This window comes from Cnephaeus nilssonii, assembly GCF_951640355.1.
Source record: "Cnephaeus nilssonii genome assembly, chromosome: 3".
NCBI lineage: Eukaryota > Metazoa > Chordata > Mammalia > Chiroptera > Vespertilionidae > Cnephaeus > Cnephaeus nilssonii.
The window spans coordinates 43,652,817-43,675,896 of NC_137074.1; the positions used below are offsets into that span (position 1 = coordinate 43,652,817).

Consider the following 23,080-nt stretch of genomic DNA (forward strand, 5'->3'; position numbering starts at 1 on the left):
TCCTTGGGCACAAGAGGTGAGCAAGAAAGGAAGGCTATAACTGGCCAAACAGGATCCCCAGCCCCCATGTTCCCACCTGGCCTCTCAAAGCTCCAGGCCCTCAGGTATCCTCCCCATAACTAACCTGAAGAATAGTCTCTGACCAATGCTTTCCCTAGAAAGCTTAATTGAGACACAGAATAGAGGCAGACAGCCCCTGGCCAGCCAACTACACAGGCAAGAGGGCTCATTCCCTGGCATTCTGTAAACACAATATAAAGAACGTGCTCCTGAGACAGGCTGTGAGTTTAGACTGTGGGCTTGGGACAGACTTGGGTCTGAATCCTATCACTTGGCACTCACTAGTCTTATTACCTTGGAAGAAGTTACTTAACTTCTCTGAGTCTCTCTTTTATCTGGAAAATATGGATATAAAAGCTCACTGGCAGGGTTGCTGTGAGGCTCAAAAGTGATGCCATCAACTGCCCTGCACAGAGAGCACACACAGGCCCTCAAGAAACAGTTGCTGTTATTGTGATGTATGTTTTCTTAGGAAGGGACATCCTCAGGAAATTCTGATTTTGATACACAGTAAGTGCATCGCCTTCTGCAGTTGGTTATTAATGTAACTCAGAGAAGTTAGTGCAGGAGGAGGAAGTGGAGTTGTAGGAGATGAAAGAGGATGATGGCTAGGGGAAGAGGGAACAGAGGGAGGGGGAAGAATAGAGTGCCATGGAAAAGAAGGGCAGGGATTCCATGAAGGGAAGAGATACTGTAACCTTGAGATTTTAGGGTGACTGCCCCTCCTGGTGAGTAAAATATCCATAGTTCTACTTACTTTACTCAAAAGCAGGGAGGATACTCAGCTTTTTATTTGGAAACGGGTTCCTTTTCTTCTCTTGTGTGTGCAACACAATCCCACAAGGATCAGGCCTTTTTTTGTTCCTGGGCTGAGCAAGGAGGGAGCAGAGTAGGATCTGAAGATCTCTTAGGCATGGATTTGACAGCCCTGGTCCAAGTGGGCACCCACTCTGAGGGGATTTGCTTTTGTGCCCTCCCCTCATTACCCTGGCTTTCAGGTTTCTTCTGCTCCCAGGGGTCTGTGAAGCCACATCAGGGCATAGAAATAGTCTTGGACTCTGGATAATCCAGATGGAAGTGGGCAGAAAGGAGAACTAGCAAGAGCCTCTGCTTTCTGAAGAGGAGAGAGGATGCAGGGTCAAGGGAGAGGGAATGTGTCAGCCCAGCAGGCAGCGGCAGGGATTTTGGTCTCTGCTCTGGCTATTTAGTTTTGTGACCTTAAGCAAGTCGCTTCCCCCTTTAGGGCCTCCATTTTTCCATATTGGGATGGGAGCATTTTATCCTTGAGGTCTGTCTGAGTTCCTCCAACAAGGGCAGTGGAGCCTGGATTTCCTGAGTGTCTGGGTCAAGAGCAAGTTGGCAGCAGTCCTCGCCGTTCCTCACAATACTCAGAAGACAGAACATTCAGTACAACCCTACACTGAGCAAGTGCTGGTTCACAATGACCATTGTGTTGGTTCCTGAAAGCCAGCTTGAGCAGAGGGGCAGGGATCCTCCATTCTGCATGGTTTTCTGTTCCCGGGTGAGGTAGGGTTCTGGTGAAGGCTCTGTACATTGGGGAGGGGACTCCTAAACCTCTCTATGCTAAGGTCAGGGAGAAGCAGTGTGTGGTAGGGAATTTCTCAGGAAAACAGGATCCCCTGGAAATGGCTCTGAAGTCAAGGCCTGATATTATCATCCTACCTAATAATAGACAAATATGCAAATTGACCGTACTTTCGCTATGCCCATGATTGGCCAGGAGGCGCGGGGGGGCGGGATTCGGGGTGGCCGGGGTGGCCGATTGGGCCGGTGGGACGCTGAGCTCGCGTCGCCGGCAGCGGCGTGAGCTCAGTGTCTGCGCCATGGCTGTGCTGCGGCACAGAAGGGGCCTCTGGGGCAGCGAGCTCACGTCCTGCCGTGGACCATCAAAAGCGGGGAGCTGGGTGCCTGTCCGCTCCAGCACAAGGCCTTTCAGAAGCCTCCACCGCGCTGGAGGCTTCTGAAAGGCCTGGTGCACCAGCGGACAGGCACCTAGCTCCCCCATGATCGAAAGCGAAAGCGTGTAGGGGACCCTACACGTGCATGATTTAATCATGCACTGGGCCTCTAGTGTCTCTAATGAAAACCGAGGGTGAGAATGTCTTGTACTGCCTGGGACACAGTAGAACTACAGGGAATCTTGACCTGGTGGTTCTAATTAGGGGTGAAGAGAATGACTATTACTGGGCACAGACTCTAGGCCAGGCCTAGAGCTTTAAAAAGGTTGTGGCTTTTAATCCTTTGGCAATTCTGTCACAGGTAGAAACTATTGTCCCAATATTAAAAAACAAAAACAGCAGCAACAACCTCCTTGAAGCTCAGAGAGGTGGAGGAACTTGCCTAATATCACAAAGCTGGCAAGTGGGAAAGCTGGAGTTCTAACCTCTCTGACTCCAAAAATAAGCTCAGAATGAAGGACTCAAGGCAGAGACAAACTCTCTTCAAGTGATAGGGTGTCTGGTGAGCTTGGTGTGGGGTGAACCTCGTCGCAACTCCTCTTGGGATTCTTGGTAACACAATCCTATTGAGTGAAATGCAGGGTATTATCAGGCATTCCTTTGCTCACTGAGCTCAAGAAGCTTCAATTTCAGGCATAGTGTATGTAATAAAATCAATCCATGGTGAGGTTTTGTAGTTCAGCTTGAACTGGATTCTCAGGCATGAGACACATAAGGCACACAGCAGAGATCTACACTGACCATGCGCATTCCAGCTCAGAGAGATGTGCATCCCAGCTGGGAGAGATGTGCACACCACCCACCTGCCTCAGAAAGGCAAAGCCAGAGGAGAGTTGCAATCAGGAGGGGTGTTTTCTGGTTGTGGGGTCAGGATCAGCCAGAAATGGGGAGGCGGGGGGAGAGTACTGTGATGTGTATGGGAAGAATGCCATGTTTGGAATTCTAGCACTTGGCTCTAGTCCCAGATCCACCAATTAGTGTGGCCCTGGACAAGTCAATTAACCTCCCTGGGCCTCATTTTTCTAATTATAAAGTCTCTCTGTCGGGGATTAAAATAAGATGATGAATGTGAAATGTTTCTAGCATCTAGTGCTAAATTCAAGTAGGTGCTTAACAAATGGTGAATGAATTGGCCTGAAAATGGGAAGAGATGGGTGCTGGCAGCATGATGCAGGCCCCTGTTTAAGGGCATCCATTCTGTGAACAGGAGCTGCTGGTATTGGGGAGGGGGTTGGGCGTAGAGGCAGACAAGAGAAGGCTGAGCTTGCAGGTAGATGCTGGGGTCCTGTTGGCTGTTTTGTGGGGAGGGAGGAATCTCCCACGTGGCAGTGTTCCCTTTGTATGTCTCCCACTTCCTGTTGACTTTGTCCATTCTTCCTTTTTGGGCCATTGACTCCCAGTTCAAGGCCTTAGAGTTGTAAGTCTGTCTTTTGCATCAGCCTCCTAACTGGTCTCCTTGCTACCAGTTCCTTTACTTTTTCTTTAATCCAAACTGAACACTCTATCACCTCTTCCTGTTAGTCAGAGAATCATGGACAACAAATTCCATGGCCTTGGTTTTTGCTACTTTTGTGTGCTAATTCCCTGGCCCATCTTCCCCTTCTCTCATTCATTGTTTTTTCAAATCCTTTCCAGCTTCAAGTATTTGCACACACAGCACATTACCAGTATATTTTGTTCATTCATTCATTCATTCATTCATTCATCAAATATTCATTGATCACTCCTAGGTGCATGGCACACTGCTGAGCAGTGGGGGATAGAGTTCCTAAGGAGGGCCCCTTTTTTTCTTACCTCCCACACTTATGATACTCTATTTCTGCTGCTCCATGGTGCTTGCCTCTAATACCAGTGCTAACATGATTGTTCCACGTGTATTTCCTCCATGTATACTGTGAACTACTGAAGGGCTAGACCATGTGGCACTCTTGCTTGCATTCTCCACAGCATCTGGAGTGCTGCTGTAGGTTCTTGAAGGCAAGCTTGAATCTAGTCTCTATTGTGTATTGCTTGTATGTTCTCTACCCCATTAGCCTCAGTGTCCTCAGCCATAAAATGAATTAAATTATGAAATATGCAGCAGGCTTGGCCCATAAGTAAGTGCTCAGCAAACAACAGTCCAATATATACGTATTGATTAATTGAGAAGATGAAACACTTCTTGCACACATTAGAAACCGATCAAGAACACTAACATTCTTGCTGTGCATACGATGTGGCCAGCGTGGAGTTTTGCTGTGGGCTGGGTCTTAGGAGGTGCCCCATATAACATAGCTGAAGAGCTGCGACCGGGGAACAGGGGCTGGTGCACAGGCCAAGATAAGGCAAGCACAGGAGGGAAGCATGTAAAGTGTCTAGGCCTGCCAAAGAGCTAGTCTAGAAGTTTCTTCTGCATATGAAAAATGAAAGGTTCCTTGGCTCTGTGGTTCTATTTTGAGAAGCAAACCTCCTAAGGCAGGAATGAAGTTGGAGTTTAACTCCAGGTTGGACCTGTGTGAACAAGTTTCCCCTCTGCAGATGCTGAGCAGCCTGGAGGCACATTTCAACCTTGACAGCCCCTCCAGGTCTTTGGGTGAGGGGGGCAGTGTGAATGTGAGTCCTCTTGATTTAGAAGTCAGCTGAAGAAGAATGAATGATTGCTTTTCTTTGAATTTCCAGTGAATTCCAGTTGGGTTAGGGCCAGCTGGAGGCTGGGGTGGGCATTCTGGTGTGTGTAGAAAAGAACTCTGTGTTTGAAACCCTCCTAGGACTTAGCCTCTAGTCAGACCCATTTATTCATGTGACCTTGGATAGGTCAATTAACTTCCCCTGGGCTCCTTTTTCTAATACATAAAGTTTCCTTCTGGCATTATTAGGGGATTAGCCAGCCCACTAGGGCAGTGCTTCTCAAACTTTAGTATCACAAGGAATCTTGTTGAAACACAGATTCTGCTGCAGGAGGTCTGGCCTGGGACTTGAGAGTCTGCATTTTTTATACTCTCTGGCAATGCCAGTGCTGCTGGGTGTGGACCACAAGAGGTTCTAGTGCAGGGATTGGCAAACCACAGCTCAAGAGACAAATTCAGCCTGCTGCTTGTTTGTGTCAATAAACGAGTTGGGACACAGCCATGCCCACTTGTTTATGTATTATCCACAGCTGCTTTTGCACGAATGGAGAGAGTTGAGTAGTTGCATCAGAGACTATATGGCCTGCAGAGCTTATTTTAATAGTTACTATGTGATCCTTTACAGAAAAATTTTGCCAACCCCTGCTCTACTGGACCTAGGGCTGGCCTGTGTGATCTAAAAGACTTGCATTTCAGTCCGGTTTTGGCCAAAGGCAAGCCACTTCACCTTGTTGGTTCTCACTTTATCTAGAGGATAAAATGATCTCTACATTTCTAAGAGACATCTGATACCAGGATTTCAGTACTACATAGAAAACATCAGAATTTCTGTAGAAACAGGCATCTGAGAACAGGTTGTATTTGGAAGCTGCAAGAGCATGCCTGGTCTAAACTGCAGAGTCTAGCAGGCAGCCCCTGCCAATGCCACAAGAATGACTGCCTGATGTTGAGTCAGCTGGGAAGAGATAGGGGCTTGGGAGACTGAGGACAGGAGGCAGAGGGAAGGTGGACCTTCTGGGCCAGCTTCCAGGGCATATGCATGACTCTGGGTCTCTAGCTTGGGCAACAGGTGATGTCATTAACAAGGCAGGGAATGCAGGGAGGGGTAGTAGGTTGTAGGAGGTGGGTAGGGTGTGTAAAGAGGGGAAAGATGATGCCTACTTTGGGGCATGTTGATTCCAATATGAGTACTTGAAGGACTGAATGAAAAAGTTGTGATTTCCTATAAAAAATAAAGCAAAGTCTCTCAGTAGGCCTGCATGCATTTAAGAGCAATGATGTATCTGTTGCCATGGTTACTTCCCAGAGCTGAGGGGAGTCCCAGTGCACACAGTCCCCCTCAAAATACAACCCCCACAGGCTCTTTAGGGGTCACTCATCTTACTCTGTCTCAGCCCCCAAAGAGCCTTGCCAGAGAGACCTCTGTGAAATGCACACTTTCTAGGAACAATTCTATTTTCTCTCAACCCAAATGAGCAGTGAGTGGCCAACTCTGTTCACTATGGTAGTCTTTCTGGTCAAATCTGTATTGAGTGTGGAAATTGGGAACCTACAACCCTGGACAGCTCCTGAACCCAACAGGCCACTTTCTGTTATGGTTTCACACGAGTGAAAAGAAAGCCCGAGAACAATGAACTCATGTGTTTGCAATTATTTTGTTGTCTCCTCTGAGCTCTAGTTCCCCACCTGGGAGTGTGACTCTCAGATGGCTGGATGGAATCCCATTCCCTTGCTTTGGGATTCAGGGAATGGTCTATACAAAGAGTGAAAATCCACATGGGCATAGTACACAGGCAAACTGAATCATGTATGCCCTGCAAAAGTAGTGAAGTCAACTGACTTTGAAGCAAGAAGGTTTTCACCTTCCCAGACAAGACCTCAGCACCTGGGCAGCAGATTGGATGACTGTATGCAGTTGCCAGGAGGGAACTTCTCTGAGTGCCTGCTCTGTTGGTTTGAGTATCAGGCTAGCGAAGCCCAACTACGAGCCACATACTGACTGGCTGGCCTTGTTGAGGTCCTGTGTAGCCATGAGACTCTGTTTCTTAGCATTATCACAGATCTTAATTATGTGCCTATCTGTGGGATTATTTTATTGACACCTGGCTTCTGCACTCTCTACTGGCTATGGAGACTATGTCTGTTTTTGCTCATTATTGTTCCCTGATGCCTGGCACTTGGAAGGTGCTTTATAAGTGTGCATTGAATATGACATAAAGCATGTCCCCACTATTGGGAAATCGATTCAAAGTATACATTCTACTAACAGTGTCTGTCTCCCTGTTTTTTGTTTACTAGGAATGCAAAAATTATTACCTGATGAAGGTCTAGGGAAATTTCCCCCCCTCTATTTAGAATCGAATGGGATTGGCTAAACAAACAAACAAACAAACAAACAAACAAAAAACCTGAGAGTAATGTGGCTCTATATCAAATAGTCAGATGGGCCAAGTATGGGTGACACAGCCTCAAGGTTGCTTCTGGGTCGAGCCTGAAGGCTGGATTGGGGCAGATATGAGCCTTAGTGAAGAGTTTTGAGAAAATGTTCTGGAAGTCTGCACCTTCATATCTAGGGTGGGGCTAGAGATAAACAATGGCAGAGCTGACCAGAGCTTTGCTCTCCAACCTCACAGGGACTGATCCAGGTTGTGCTATGCCCTTGGTGCTTCACCTGGATTCAAGACTTAGGCACCCTTTTCCTCACCTTGCTTCACTGGACAACCGGCTCTGTGTAACCCCCACATTGGCAGCAATAGCCAAACACTTCAGCACAGTGACAACAAATAACACTAGAGTTACAGGTTGTTAGAGCGCCGGGTAATTTAAAGAGAATCTAGACCAAATTCCTGAAGCAGACTTCAAGACAGTAAAATTCTAAATTTGGCCCATTTTTAAAAATCATATACTAAATACTTATCACCTTCCACTTATCACTTAATGATAATTCTGATTACTAGTGATCAAGTGCTCACATTGTTCCAGGCACTCTGCTAAGTACCCTACATGGGTGATCTCATTTAACCCTCAAACAATGCTGAGGGAGAGAGACTCTAATTGTTTCCATTTTATAACAAGGGTTCAATGGAGAGGTTCAGTGATTCAACCAGCATCACATGGTTGGTGGTGTGAAGGCCTGCGGTCTTCTAACTTCCAGTTCAATGTTCAGTCCCTTACTCTACACTGACTCTCAAGTACAAGTCTTCTAAGTTATATCTGAATTACTTATCTGAAGATAGCCAGCACATCTCTTACTTATCAAATGAGTTTCTAATGGTGAAATTCACAGCCTCACTAATACTCACATATAACTCTTTATGAGACTATTTCACCCCCAAGATTTTTCACTAAGTGCCTGTTCCTGTCCAGCTCCAGAATCTATTGCCCATTCCGCTGACAGCCCGAGGCAGAACCCCTTCTCTCTCTCCCCTTCCCTCCAACAAACATTTCTGTGGGACAATGTGAGCCAAGTAGGATCTTAGACTTTGAAGGGAACACAAAGACGAATACATCCTCCCTTTTTTCCAGGTACTGGCAGAAGATATGATGAAGATGCGCTTGCCTATGGAGAAGGGAAACCAATATCAGTGTACTGTCAAGTCAGAAGGCAAAATTAAATGCTCTAGGAATTCAGAGGCTGGACTCACATCCAGAGGCTCCAGGAAGGAGTGGGCCCTTGAGATGGGCCTTGCAGGAGGAGCAGAATTTCAAAAAGTAGATGTGGAGCCTTTCCTGGTCTGGGTTATAAATTCTTCCCATTTTCTGAGTACCTGGCTTGTAGAATACACACAGTAGGACCGCAAAAACATTTTCTAGTTGGATACTAGCCACTTGGGGCTAGGCTAGAAATCATGGACTTGGTTTTGATGCCACCACTGGACATGAATTATACAAGTTCTATCCCTGCTCTGGGCCTCTGTTTTGCCCCAATATGAAATAGGAATATGGATGGGAGTGGTTATGTCCTTGCTCATGGTTTTCTGGTTAGAATTACATTAAGTTAGTATATGTAAAACTATTTACAAGCCAAAATGAAATACAAATATAAGAGACTGTCACCAATCTTATGGTGTTATAAAAACTAAAAAGAACCAATATCTATGTACTTCTCATTTATCTAACAACCTTTTTAGACTAACTGCACTGGGTCAGGCACTGGGAATACAAAGATGAATAATGTCCATCTTCCATCCTTGGAATATAAAAGGTCCAGGAAAGGAGACAGTAGGTACAGTACAATTGATGACATGAATTTAATGTGCTAGAACAAAGGCTGATCTGGAGTTTGGCATGAGCTCTGCTCTTTCTTGATGATAGTGCACGTAGATGGCAATGCTAATGATAAAAACTTCAAAATCAGGAATTCCACTGGCATGCTCCAGCATGTAATAGGCTTAAAGGTGAGGGAAACATATATTTTTTTAAATTCAAGCTTAAACTTTGTTCCAGGCACTTACATATTCATCATCTTCATAAAAAACTAGGTAGTATTATGCCCATTTTATAGACAAGGAAGCTGAGACTCAGGGAGGTGAGGTCACTTTCTAAGGTTTATAAAACTATAAAGGGTACATGTAAACCCAGGTCATTTAACTGCTTGGTGTTTTCCCCAGTTCCCCTTATTGCTTTCTAATCAGCCAAATTTTTATAGAATTCATTCCATTCTAATCTTGAATGACCTTCTTTCTTGGATTGCTTTTCCAAGGAGAAAGATTTATGATAAGAAAGATTTCACACTAATCCCTTCTATTGTCATTTCCTCTTACACTTTCTATGATAAATTCCTTCCCTCCTACTACTCTCTCCTGACTTCTCCCTCATCTCCAATCCTAGTGAAATTACTAAGGAGTAAAGAATCCCCAAAAATGAACAGTTTGCAGAGAGAGAGAGAGAGAGATCCTTGCCTTCTCAGCAGCTGGCCTATAAACTGTAGGACAAAACACACTAAAAGAAGGAAGAGATGGCCATACAATTCTGTTCAAGAAGTCCACCAGACCAAACCTGGACATGAATTATACAAGTTCTAACCCTTCCCTTTGATGGTCAGCCAAGCTCTGTCTCCATGTCTTAATTTTGTGGAGCCATAAAGAACATATAATCTATAGAAACTTATGTGACAGACAGCCTCACCTACTTTACAGATAATGAAAATTGAAATCCAAGAATGTGAAAGGACTTGCCCAACATCACACACTAATGAGAAGCAATATGAACCAGAACCCTGGTCTCTTGACTCCTAGGCCAATGTTTTTCCACTAAATAGGTTGTCTCTTTAGCTTTTCTCCATTAACATCTCAACTTACATGAGATCATGACCCTTTCAAAAAGAAAGCTCAATGTTAGTGTCTTTGCAAAGCCCAGAAGCTAGGGCCCCTTCTCAGCCTCTACTCTGATTAGCTCATGACCTCCTCCAAAGAACAGGAAGTAGCTTCATTTTTAGCTCTGAAAGCACATTCTGGGAAAGGGGGATTTGGGGAAGAGAGTTCCTGTACATGATGGTCAAGAGAGATCAGCAGACACATTACTCTTGCGTGAAGGGGAAGATACATGGGCAGATATGTAAGGGGAAGATGTTCCTTGAGTCTTAACCCAACCATGTGTTCAGCACCAGCTTTCCCAAGCCCTTGGGTTGGGGGAGAGGAGTAGTCTCTCCTGATTCTGTTCTGATGGGGCTGGATGCCTAAGTGGGGGGTGGGGTAGGAGCACTAGGGCAGGAAAGTTTTCAGGAACTTTGTACAATTTCCAGTGCTCCCCCCACCCTCTGCTAGCACCCACAACTTCCCTTGCCAAAGGAGGAAGGAGGAACACATTATTCAGTTTAATAATTTACATAAATTGGGAAGTTTACTGTGTGAAATAAAGGGGACTTAAGAGGGCAACAGATAAAAATTCCTGAGTCCTTTCTTACAGGATGGAGGTGTGGATATGATCTCGCTTTGGGATATAACAATCTGGTTGTCTATTAGATGGGTTCAAAACAAGCAAGTAACCCTTCCCTTTGATGGTCAGCCAAGCTCTGTCTCCTTCTACTGGTGGGATTACATTCAATCTTAGCACTAATAGCTTGGGACAGACCTGGATTCATGGACACTTGTCTATGTCAGTGGTTCTCAAACCTGGCAGTTCATCAGAATCATCTGGGGAGCTCATTACCAGGAACCAGAGATTAATTAGGTAGATCTGGGCTAGGGCTCAGGAATCTTCATTTATAACAAGCAGGCCTGGTTTAAGAACTAATGATCTGGTTCAACCCCCATCCATTCAGCTGTCAAAATTTTACATATGATACAGGTTTTACAACAAAGAAAACAGAGATGTCAAAAGTGGGTTAGTGGCAGCACTTGTACTCGAACCCAGTCTCCTGCCTCCTGGTGTGATGTCTTTGCCAATGCCTCCCCAGCTCACCAGTCCAGTGAGAACCACTGAGGATCAGTGGGGCCCTTTCCTTCAATCCACAGAGGAGTCAGAACTGCCAGGAGCTCTGTTAAGTCTCCACTTGGTTCTTTGGTAGCAATGGCTGGGAAGTGGTAGAGGTAAATGTAGTTTTAAGGGTGCTCTCAGAAGCCTGATGAGTTGAAAGGGGAAGGCACAACTCATGGCTTCTAAGGCACACTAACTGGTTGTTCCAGACAGAAAGAATAGTTCATTCATGGAAGCAGCATGCAGTGCTTGAGAAGCCAGAGGCAGTGACGGGGAGAGTAGCAGAAGATAAAGTCTCAGAGGTGATGGGAGGCCAGACTATCTGGGGTCCTCCAGGCCATATGAAGATCTTTGGCTTTTACTCTGAGTCACTGCAGGATTTGGAGCAGGAGGGTGGCATAATCTGGCATATTTTTGCAGTGGTGGGACATACTCTACAGGGCAGGGGCACATGCAGGAAATTCAGTTAGGAGAATTTGCAGTAATCTCAGGGACAAAGGATGGTGGCTCACACCAAGGTGGTAGGAATGCAGTGGTGAGAAGTAGATGGATCCTTTACTTTTAAAAGTAAAGCTAACAGATTTTCTGATAAATTGGATGTGAGATGTGCAATAAAAATGGAAGTCAAGGATGATGCCAAGTATGTTAGCTCCAGCAACAGGCAGGTTGCAGTTATCATCAACTGAAATGGGGAAGGTTGTGGGTGGAGAAGGTTGGGGGAGGGACATCAGGAGTTCTGTTTTGGATGAGCTGAGTCATTGGCACTCATGTGGTATTTAAATAAAGTCTCACCACTGGATGAGGTCATCAAGGGAGTGAGTATAGACAGAAAAGAAAAGAGGGCTGGTGACCCTCCAGCATCAAGAGGTTAGAGAGAAGAGGAGGAGTTAACAAAAGAGAGTGAGAAAGAGTAACCAGTGGGTGGGTTAGGAGGAAAACCATGTGTGGAGTCATAGAAGCCACATATTTTCAGGAAGAGGGAGTGATCAGTTGGGTCAAATGCCACTGGCAGGTGAAGTGAGATCAAGGTTGAGAATGACTATTAAATATAAATATTGGAAGACACTTGTAACCTTGATAGGAGCAGCATTTGACTCCTGACCTCATGGAGTCCCACAACTTGACTACTGTCATTAAGGGCTCCTTATTGTTAATTTTCTCTTCTCAATTAGGTTGTAAACTTTGCAACATCAGGGAGGATGAGTCCGCGTATCCCCAGAGCATGAATACCACCCACCGGAATACCCTCTCATCAGGGCACTGACCTAGAACAGATTTCCTCATGCCTGACTTACCTTGGATGCAGAATTTCAGTTCCTTGGGGTCAGTGACAACCTTTCTGCTTTCCTGGATCACTGCCCGATTCTTCTTGGTTTCTCCCCAGAGATTGGTTCCACCATACATGCTTGGAATGTTGAGAATGGCAATGCCTTCAAGGAAGATGTTGCTCAGGTCCACCCCAACCCCGTCACACTGAGGGGAGGGGCAGAGAGAAAAGGTCATCTGTTAGTATACTCAGTGCACTCCAATATAAGGCTGTGTGTGTGTGTGTGTGTGTGTGTGTGTGTGTGTGTGTGTGTGTATGTATGGGGTCTCTCATGAAGGATGTGACTGGCCCACAGCCACCAGCCTACTTCTGTAAGAAGCTGAATCTTGGGCAAACTTGTTCAGGCCCTAATACTTTTGGCCACTGTAGTGAGATGAGGGAGATCTAGCCTTGGTCAGCTCTGGGGAAGACAGCACACGGCTCCAGTGATGTTCTATAGGCCTTAGGGATGGTTCACAAGACAATTAATTGCAAACCTGCTCTCCAGCCCAGCCTAATTATCACCAATTCTGACCTTTCCTAAACATTGTGAAGATTTGACAGTACACTGAGTCCAGAACCTAACACACAGATTCTCAACAATGACAGAAAAGTTTCATTTACCACCTCTTATTTTATCCCTCCTGTGAAAGCAGACTTTAAGACTTGGAAGGCTTTCAGAATTTGCTTGTCTCTGCATCTGTATCGTAAGTGCAATTTTGGCATATGTGCTTGCTGTCGTAGCACAGTTTGTTTTTTTTTAATCCAATCTCCACCACCTGAATTACCCTCCAGGTACAAAAGGCCAGAAGGCTTGAATTTGCCTGTCTCATATACAGATAAAGTCAGACCACTTTGCCATAATGTTTACCAGTGCAGCAAGAAATATATTAGCTCTGATCCTTGTTCATCAGGATTGTGGGTAGTTTACTTCATTTACAGAAGCAAAAACTGGACCCAGAGGAGTGACCTAAGGTTGCACAGCCGATAAATAACAGAGCAGGGGTTCTAAGTTTGGCAATTTCACTACAAAGCCCAAGCTTTTCATCTTGCTTATCGTGAGTCAGGAAAAATCAAAAGCATGCAACTAAAATCCATGATCTTCAAGGTTATCTACAAATCTAAACTTCTAGAGATTTCTCAACAGAGGAGAAATAGAAAGGTATGGCTTGTTGCCATTCATATTTGTTTACCTTCTGATTTCTTTGATGCTCTTAATTTATTGTTCCTTGTCCCCATGAATTGTTTTACCAATTATAAAATGGAATAGAGTGAGCTCCTCTGGTAAATATGAACTCATTGCTTCATTGTGAAATTCTGATTATTTGAAAGGTCTCTTTATGTTGAAACACATGCTCTTTCTTCTTGGCTTCTGCCCAGTAGTCCTATTCTCCCTTCTGAAGCTAGATAAAATGACCCTTGTTGCTCCTCCATGGGGACAGCTCACCAGATGCATGATGCAATCATCATCATTGCGCATATGTATTAAGCATTGCCACCTGCCAGGTGAGCTTTTATATACATCTCATTTATTACCTTTATACGTTAGTTACTATGACTACTCCCTTTTTACATTTGGGGAAACTGAGGCAGCAGTTAAGTACCTTGCTTAAAGTAATAGAACTTACAAATGGAAGTACACAAATTTGATGGCAGATAGTAGGGGCCCACGTCTTAACCACTCCTGTACTTCTCCTCCCTCTTGTACCATTTTGGTTATGCCTTTTCTGGGGTGAGCACTGTTAACTCTCTCAGTCCCCTCCTGTAGAACTTGGTTTTCAAACACCCCCCATCCTCGTTGCCCTGATTTGCACACACTACAGTTTGTTACTCTCCTACTCTGTAAGGCCCCCAGCATTAAAAGCAATACCAATGATAGGATCTAATGGCACAAGTGGCAACGGCAGTAACACTAGTTGGGCTGGGATCCTATGACACTATGATACCCCAGAAATGAGATAATGTGGGAAGCCTATGTAAGGGCTCAAGACATGTCTCCCATTATCATTATCCCTATTTGTACATATGGTCAAATTTGCACTAGCTCTTTGGTTAGCAGCTAAATGATGGCTGCATCAGTTTAGCTTGAATGGGTAGTCATCTACGTCACCCACACCCTGATCCCATCACCTATTTCTCAGCCAGCTCTTCCCTATCCTGAACTTATAAAGGTATTGGAAAAAAAATAAGTTAGACATAGGGCTTTACATTTATGTCAATTAATTTCATCTGGCTTTCAGCCCAGGCCTAGTCTAGTCCATCTAATTTATTTTAAATCTTCATTCTATGACCTTTTGCCATAGCTTTCCTATCATTTGGGGATTAAGTCATTAATACATGTATATAAGGGGCAAAAAGCAGGGACTACGTTCTCTCTTTGGTCAGTTTAACACATCATACATTGTGCACCAAATAGCCCTAGTATTGTGGCTGTCATATTGGGGCTGCATCCTCTGGACTGAACTGCCAACAGCCCACTTTTAATTTCAATGTGGAATCCTGGAACTTTGAGATGAGAGGGACCCAAGAGAACATACTCCATCTTTCATAAATAAGGCCCAGCACAGTTAAGGGACTTGGCCTGTGGTCACCCAAGTTACTATTGGTGGAGCTAGACTAGTATCCTGGTCTCCAGACCTCAATTCTGTGATCTTTCCACTAAAACCTAAGATGTTGTGCTAAAATCAAGTAGTATTTCCTAACTGATGACTCTACAACCCCTATCAGAAAAAGAATAGGAGAACTCATATACTTTCCATGTTCTTTTTTGCTTCAAACATTGTCTAACACTGTGCTTGACCTTCAGCTGGCTTTTGTGCATTCAGACCTCGGTACATGCCCATCCCTTGCCTTTGTGTGTATGTGTACTGTGCCCTGAAAGCACGGGCTCAATCCAGACCTCCTGTTGCTGTCGGGTAATTCTTTTTTACACTCTTTTCCTTTTTCCTCTCAATAGAATTAATGAATTGTTAGTTTATTTTGAAATGTCTTCCATCATTTCATCCTTTATGCACATATTCTTATTTAGGTACTAGAAGCCCGGTGCACGAAATTCGTGCATGGGGGTGTGTGTCCCTCAGCCCAGCCTGCACCCTCTCCAATCTGGGACCGCTTGAGGGATGTCTGACTGCCCGTTTAGGCTCGATCCCAGGATCAGGCCTAAATGGGCAGTCGGACATCCCTCTCACAACCCAGGACTGCTGGCTCCCAACTGCTCACCTGCCTGCCTTCCTGATTGCCCTTAACCGCTTCTGCCTGCCAGCCTGATCACCCCCTAACCACTCTCCTGCCAGGATGATTAATGCCTAACTGCTCCCCTGCCAGCCCGATTGCCCCTAACTGCCCTCCACTGCTGGTCTGGTCACCCCTAACTGCCCTCCCCTGCAGGCCTGGTCACCCCTAACTGCCCTCCCCTGAAGGCTTGATTGCCCCCAACTGCCCTCCCTTGCAGGCCTGGGCCCCCCCCAACTGCTCTCCCCTGCAGGCCTGGGTCCCCCCAACTGCTTTCCCCTGCAGGCCTGGTCCCCCCCAACTGCCCTCCCCTGCTGGCCATCTTGTGGCAGCCATTTTGTGTCCACATGTGGGCAGCCATCTTTGACCACATGGGGGCAGCCATCTTGTGTGTTGGAGTGACAGTCAATTTGCATATTACTCTTTTATTAGATAGGATAGAGGCCTGGATCAAGGTGGGGGCTGGCCTGTTTGCCCTGAAGGGTGTCCTGGATCAGGGTGGGGGTTCCCTTGGGGTATGGGGCAGCCTGGGCGAGGGGCCTGTGGTGGTTTGCAGGCCGGCCACACCCCCCGGCGACTCAAACATAGGCCAGGGCTGGCTGGAAGCAGGTATCTGGAATTTATTTATCTTCTATAATTGAAACTTTGTAGCCTTGAGCGGAGGCCAGGGCCGGCCAGGGCAGGCAGGAAGCTTGGCTTCCTCCATTGCCGGGGGCAACCCAAGCCTCCTGCTCACTCCACCTCCATGGCGGCCGCCATCTTAGTTGGGTTAATTTGTATAATAGCTCTGATTGGCTGGTGGGCGTAGTGGAGTGATGGTCAATTTGCATGTTTCTCTTTTATTAGTGTAGATTTAGGCTAGAATCCCACTGAGCCAGATTTTACTTTTCTCCAAACTCTCTGAAATGAGCTTTGCTCAGGTCTTTGCCCAGCATTGTCTTCTTGTATCCTATACAACACCATCACTTTCCCTGTTGGTTGTTGTTACTTCCACTTCACCTCAATTTCTTCATTGTTGGCCAAAATGCCCCCTCCCTTCTGAGAGGAAATAGTAATAATATTTGCAGCTCAAGCTTGTGCACTGTGCTTGTCCTTCACCTACATTCTCTCCTGGGATTCTCACATGAGTGCAACGAAGGAGGCATAATTCTACCCACAACTGACAAGGTCTCGCAGGGGTAAAGGGCTTACTCATGACCACTCAACTTCCACTCTACAAGCTGCCAGAGCTAGAATGCAGACCCCAGCAGTCAGATGCCAGATCCTACCTTGGAGATGAAAGTCAGTCGAGACTTTTGCTGATGCTAGACTTATAGCAAAATTAAACTTCCCACTGTTGTTTAAATAACTGACATTTCCCACCACTACTCTGTCTTGTAGAGTACTTAGAGCAGTCATGGCACATCATTGTTGAAGATAAGTATTATTATATCTTGCCTCTGTGCCAGCTTTGTAAAAAAAAAAAAAATTACCATTAGCACAGCACAGTTCTTGGGACATAGATTCCACAAATCACCTTTCTTCCCTATTGCAGTTTTAAGTGTACCCTGCCCCTTCCATCTCCAGTCAAAATGAGCTAGGAGTGTTAGCTTTAATTTGGTTAAATTAACCTCTCTCGGGAAGAGCCAACAGTCCTCACTCTGCTTTCTGAAAAATTGTCCCCTCCCCCCATTATCTCCTTGAAAATAGAAGAGGTGGGAGGAGCCTGGGGACTATTGGACAGTAGAGGCCCCCACCCTTGGAATGTACCTATTTGGAAGCCAAGAGGCAATGCAATGTTGGAAAGAGGTTGCCTGGGCTTGGAGATTGAGAGACATGAGTTGACTAGTAAATCTTGGTTCCTTCACTTGCCAGCTGCATTGGTTCCTTACCCTCTTTGGGTTTTAATTTGTCATTTGTAAAATGGCGGTGGGATGGGGGAATAAACATTTCTTCAGGGGTTGATTAGTCTCTGGAAGGCAGTAACATTCCATATCCTTTGCATTATTATTACAGTCATTAGTATTGCCTGTGCCATGAAGCATATTTCGGCCTGAAATCATTCTCCCACTACCTGAAACCTTGCTGGTAGCGTTCTAATGACTCTGTGGCCGGACCCATGCTAGTCAAAGCCTTGACACCCATATCTGCATGCCCAGTCTTCAGGGTTCGTGAACTGGACACCACACACTGATTTCCTTCAGAACCCCAGGCCCGCTTAGGTCTCTGGAAAGGTGGAAAGCATTTAGGAAAGTGAGCCAACAGTGGTACATTGTCGGCTTAAATGGAACACAGGCCCTGGGCCTCCCAGGCGGGTTTCTGAGCTAAATCCTCCAACAGTTCCATGACGTCATCCGTCCCCCGCCCGCTGCTCCCACTCAGGGGGCTTCCGGGGAGCGCGCAAGGAGGGCGGCGGTCCCAGCGGGCACCGTTAGCCATCCCTTAATTTGGGATTGTGCCAGCCGATTCCCCTCGAAGGCCAGGCTGCGCTGCAGCGAACTCAGGTATTTATAGATCAGTTTGGGGCTGAAACAGAAAGCTCTTGTCCCGGACAGCGAGCGCGCACACGCCTGCAACCGAGCTCCCAATGTGCGTGGGAGGCAAGGTGCAGGACCGCGGCGCCGGGTCCACGGAGGCGCTGCAGGCTGGGGTGGGGTGGGGTGCATCGAGGCCAGCCCCGCTCCAGCCCCCTTGGAAGCGGTTCAGGAATCTGCCCAAACACAGGCCCGGAGCGGCCGGCGCCCGCCTCCTCCCAGGCCTGGCTGCGCCGCCCGCAGCTGTCGGCCACGTTCTACATTGGTTCCTTTTGCGCAGACGATACCCACACTTCTGGTTTCTTTCTGAGCCAGGGATGGTTTGTTTGTTTGGCGGAGGGCCGGTGCATAGGTAACCGGAAACTTGGTTACGAAGCCAAGGCGCAGTTATGTGTACACTAAATGCACTAGGAATTCGTATTTATCTTCTCCCTCCCAGTCCACTGTCCCCCGCCCCTCCCCCCTCCCCGTCCCATTTCGAATCCTAAAATCCTCATAATTCTGGGCAGAACTAGGATCCGCCAAGTTATCTGTGCTCTCTGAAAGGGACAGAAAGCAGAGGGCGTGAGAGAGGGAGGGCACTGATGCTTCCCTGCCAGGCTGTGGGCTTTTCCACCCCACTCCCTTCTCTCTGCGCCCCCAACCCCCCTCCCCCGCCCCTTCCCTTCTCGGTGACCTGAAAAGGCTGCGGATCTAAACTTTCTCTCCCCTGAGCAAGGCCGCCTCCATTTCAGCCCTGTGGATCCTATTTCTGAAGGTCCTCAGAGAAGGAGATCCCATAATTTATTTGATGACCTGTTTCAGTTTTTAGCAACTAGGAAATTCTCCCTTCTTCTAACCTCGATTCACGGTACCACCATCATAGGGATTTTCTCTGGTTTAGAGTGCAGATTTTTTATTTTTTTTCATACTGCTGCCATTGGGTTGTGTCTGCTGTCTGGAATGACCTCTCCCAGCCCAGACTAACCCAGTCCGCAATGGCTCTGGGAGTACTTGCCCCTTTCAGCTTGAAATTTTCTTTCTTAGGTTTCCTGCGTTATCGTAATTTGTCCCTCCCATCTTTGATTCTTTCTTTTTAAATCTTGTTTTAACTCTACCCCAGTTAATTTCCCCACCTCTCTACCAAACTATTTTATAGCAAAGCCCTGATACTATAGCATTTAATCTATAAATACTTCTGTATGTATCTTTAAATAATACTCTTACAAAAAAAAAGAATTACCCCAATACCATTATTACTATTAGAAAGTAACAATAATTCCCTAATATCAATAACTATCCAGTAATTGTTCAAATTTCCTCCATAGTCTCATTTAAAAAAAATAATTGGTTGGTCTGAAAGGTCTACAAATTAAATTTGGTTGATATGTCTTTTAGGTTTTTTTTTTATCTATAAGTTCCCCATGTTTTCTTCCCCTTGTCTTTTAATATTTATTGAAGGAAATGGTCATTTGTCCTATACAGCTCTGCTTCCAAGATTTTAATGTGGGTACAAATCACTGCAGGATTATTAAAGTGCAGATTCTGATTCAGGGAGTCTGAGGTAGGGCCTGAGACTCTGCATTTCTATATACTCCCTGGTAATACTGATGCTGTGTGCGGGATGGACCACACTTTGAGAAGTAGGCTGTAGTGTTCCCCAGATTCTGGATTTTTCTGATTGCATCTGAAGTGTCTTTCAAACATATTCTCAGTCTGTCTTCTCTGTTTTCACTAAATTGATACTCTTAGATCCAGAGGCCTGATCAGATTCAGCGTTTGAATCCTTTTGGCAAGAATACTTTATCAGTGGGGTTATATATTTCCTATTGCATCTCATTAAGAGTCACACAGTTTGCTTGTCTCATTTTTTGGTGATGTTCAGATTGGTTAGCAAATTCAGGTGCTGTCATCCTGAATCTTCCATTATAGAGATGGTAATCAGGGGAGGATGATCCCTGTCTAGATCCATTACCACAGTTCCCTTGAGGACACCCAAGCACCCTTTCTCTGCTTTTCTTCCAAATCTCTACAAATGTCATCTTCTCCATGAATTCTTCCCTGTCCACTCTCCAAAAAGGATCTCTCTCCTTCTCTCTTCTCTGTATACATGTTCTCATGGAATCAAAGACCTGAAGAGTCTTGAAAGGTCATTCAGTGCAGTCACCTCATTTTGTAGCTGAGAAAAATGGAAGTTAAAGAGATGAAAGAAATGGCCCTAGCCACACAGGTAATTAAAGTCAGAATATCTAGAATTAGACCTTTGTTCATTTGGATTGGCAACCAAAAGGTCCTGAGTGATTTTGTAAAGAGGAATTTTTTGACAGCTGGATGAGGGCCAAAGCACAGAAAGCCAGATGGAACATTAGATTTGGTAATCTCTAATTACCAAAATGAGAACAGTGAGATCTGAAGTTGGTAACTGACCTTTCCAGATTACACAGCTATCTCTTCAAAGAGCCAGGGTTTAACTAGGGACTCCAGATGAGTAGGAGTGGTAGTGAGGGAACAGAGTCAGAATCACCATGTAGTTGGGTGACAAATGGGGCTAGAGAGAGAGAAGATTTGATCTAAAAGGGTAATATGATTGAGGAAAAGGTTTTTCATGGATGATTGAGGCAGAGAAGATACTCAATGAATACGTGTGGAATGAATGCCCATAGAGAGGAGGAAGTTGGGAATGCCTAGGATGGGAAGTAGATGGAGTGGAGGAGAAGATGCTGAACATAGTGGCAGGACAGTGGTCTGGGGATGATACTGGAGTCCTTTCCCAAGTGAGTGAGAAATGGGGGTGGGGCATCTTTTGAAGAGGGACGTTAGAAAGTGCTAGGCATGATTTAGGTAAAATAATGTTTCAATTACAGTGGGGAGGAAGGGAAAAGACTGAGGAAGAGGTGGATGACATCTGGACACACTTGAATAGGGGTTCTGATGGGCTGAGAGCGGATGGGCAGAAGGATAGAGTGGCTTCCCTAGATGCTTGGCCTCTATGTCAGAGCCTCAAGGGCAGAGGCGGTTGACATAAAGACCTGGCCAAGATCACTGCTCCCACCTTTTTTGAGGGATCAGGATGCTGATAGCCATTAGGTGAAGGGAAAGCACGCGTATACCACTCTGTGTAGCCCCAGGGTCCAGTAGGATCCTGGTAAGGATGGGCTGGTAGTGCTCATTTACAGTGGGGACATTTCTGCTTTGGTAGGTGGGGAGGATGTTCTCTCTGTGAATTGGTCGGCCAGACTGGAATGTAAGTTAGATTTTGGGAAGCCTGGGTACACTGGACCAAGGTCCCATTTGGTTTGGAAAGTAGTTGAGGAAGAGAAGAGTGTTAGCTGGGTTCTAGCAAAGGCCAGACATGGTAGCTGACACAGATCTACTTATAGGCCACAGAGTTGGGCCTACTTGCTTTTGTTTCTGCTGTATTAACTGCCTAAATTGCTCATCAACACTTTTATGCCTATTAAATCCTACCCTTCCAGCTCCTTCTCTGAATTTTCATTGCTTTGTTTTTGTCTCATTGGGAATGCATATTCTGACATGTCTTATGCATATTTGCCTGTTCCCAGGAGACTGTAAGCTCTCAGATGGTAGAACCCATATGTTAATTACACTGCTCTGTATTCTCCATAGTTTCTGGCATGTCTTACCCATATCAGATGTCCAATATAACTATTTGTTAATTGAAAGAAAGAATAGGTGGAGAAATCCCAAAATGGAAACCAAGGTGTTCCTTAAAGGACCTGATAAGGTTTTGTTCCTTCCAGATGAATCCCCATAACTTCCCAGGATAAATATATTGACAGTATAAAGTGAACTGAGTGTCCAGGTTAGGGAGAGAGATGGAAGGTTAACCCAAGTCTGAAAGGAGTGGTCTGATCACAGCTAAGGGAAATCTACATCTGAACAATTGGTAACAAGAATAGGGCACATGGAGCACAATTTATATGAGAGACATTAAGAGACAGAAGACAAAAGCACCCATGTATCCATCAAGGATGATGAGAACCTACGTACTCTGTGCTAGACCCTGGGGATGGAACAGAAATGGGACACAATCCCTGTGTTCAGGGTGCTTACAGCAGGTCAATGCTAGAGGCAGTGGTGTGCTGCTAAATGCTTCGCAGCAGGATCTCCAGAAAAAAAGGAGAAGAAGAAGAACAAGCAGTAGGTCTGATTGTGGTCCCTGCTGTAAATGCTCTCACTATGGCCAGTTTCAAGCTACCTACATGACATCACTGAAACCAGTGTTGGGAAGAGATGTGCCATCAAGCAAGCCGGCTCCAGCACACCAGGGGAAGGAAGTAGATGTCTGCATATCTGCAGAGCCTATGGCCAGGATAGAGAAATTTATTGGGAGTGAAAGAAAAGCAGCCAGAGCAAACAATGATGTCTTTTCTCTAGAGAAGCACTGGAGTGAATGTTTTTATTGTCAATAATATGTGTCTCCTGAGGGAAGAAAAGGCGATAAATTGAGTGGTGTTGGTGAGTGGTGATAGCATTATTGGAAAGACAGTCTAGTACAATTTTAAAAATTGGCCTGGTATATAGGTAAATCTTATAGGATAGTGGCCTCCTTGCATTCAGAGGGATTGCTTGATATCATTTTAGGATCTAATGTCTGCTGAGGGCAGTTAGATACTAATACTAATACACACATATGTTATATGGTAACATTAATATATATCATTTATTGAGTAACATTATAAACTAGGCACTTCACATGCCAATCCTTGCAACCCTACAGTATTAGTATTTGTGGCCTCATTTTTACAGATGAAGAAATATTGACTCAGTGAAACTAAGGAAGGTCCTTCTTTTCCAAATTTATCTAGGTTCGTGGTAGGCTTCATGAATCTGCAGGTTTCCTGCATGAGATGCAAATGACAAGAACAAGAAGACAGCTCAACTTATAGAGTATGTACCTGATACCTGTTCATCTTGTGTGCTATTACCTAAGAGGTCACTTTTGGAATATTCTAGATACAAGGGATT

The 23,080-nt window shown here is 45.5% G+C and overlaps 1 protein-coding gene across 5 annotated transcripts in view; it reads right to left on the reverse strand.

Moving 5' to 3' along the window:
- The window catches only part of DGKG (diacylglycerol kinase gamma), a gene marked incomplete at its 5' end in the record, with an annotated part of 157,826 nt that overhangs the window by 22,621 nt on the left and 112,125 nt on the right, over window positions 1–23,080 (reverse strand). For all 5 annotated transcript variants that reach the window (XM_079766048.1, XM_079766045.1, XM_079766047.1 and 2 more), the window contains one exon: window positions 12,358–12,535. In XM_079766048.1, the coding sequence (XP_079622174.1) occupies window positions 12,358–12,535 (178 nt within the window). The remainder of the gene's footprint in view (window positions 1–12,357; window positions 12,536–23,080) is intronic.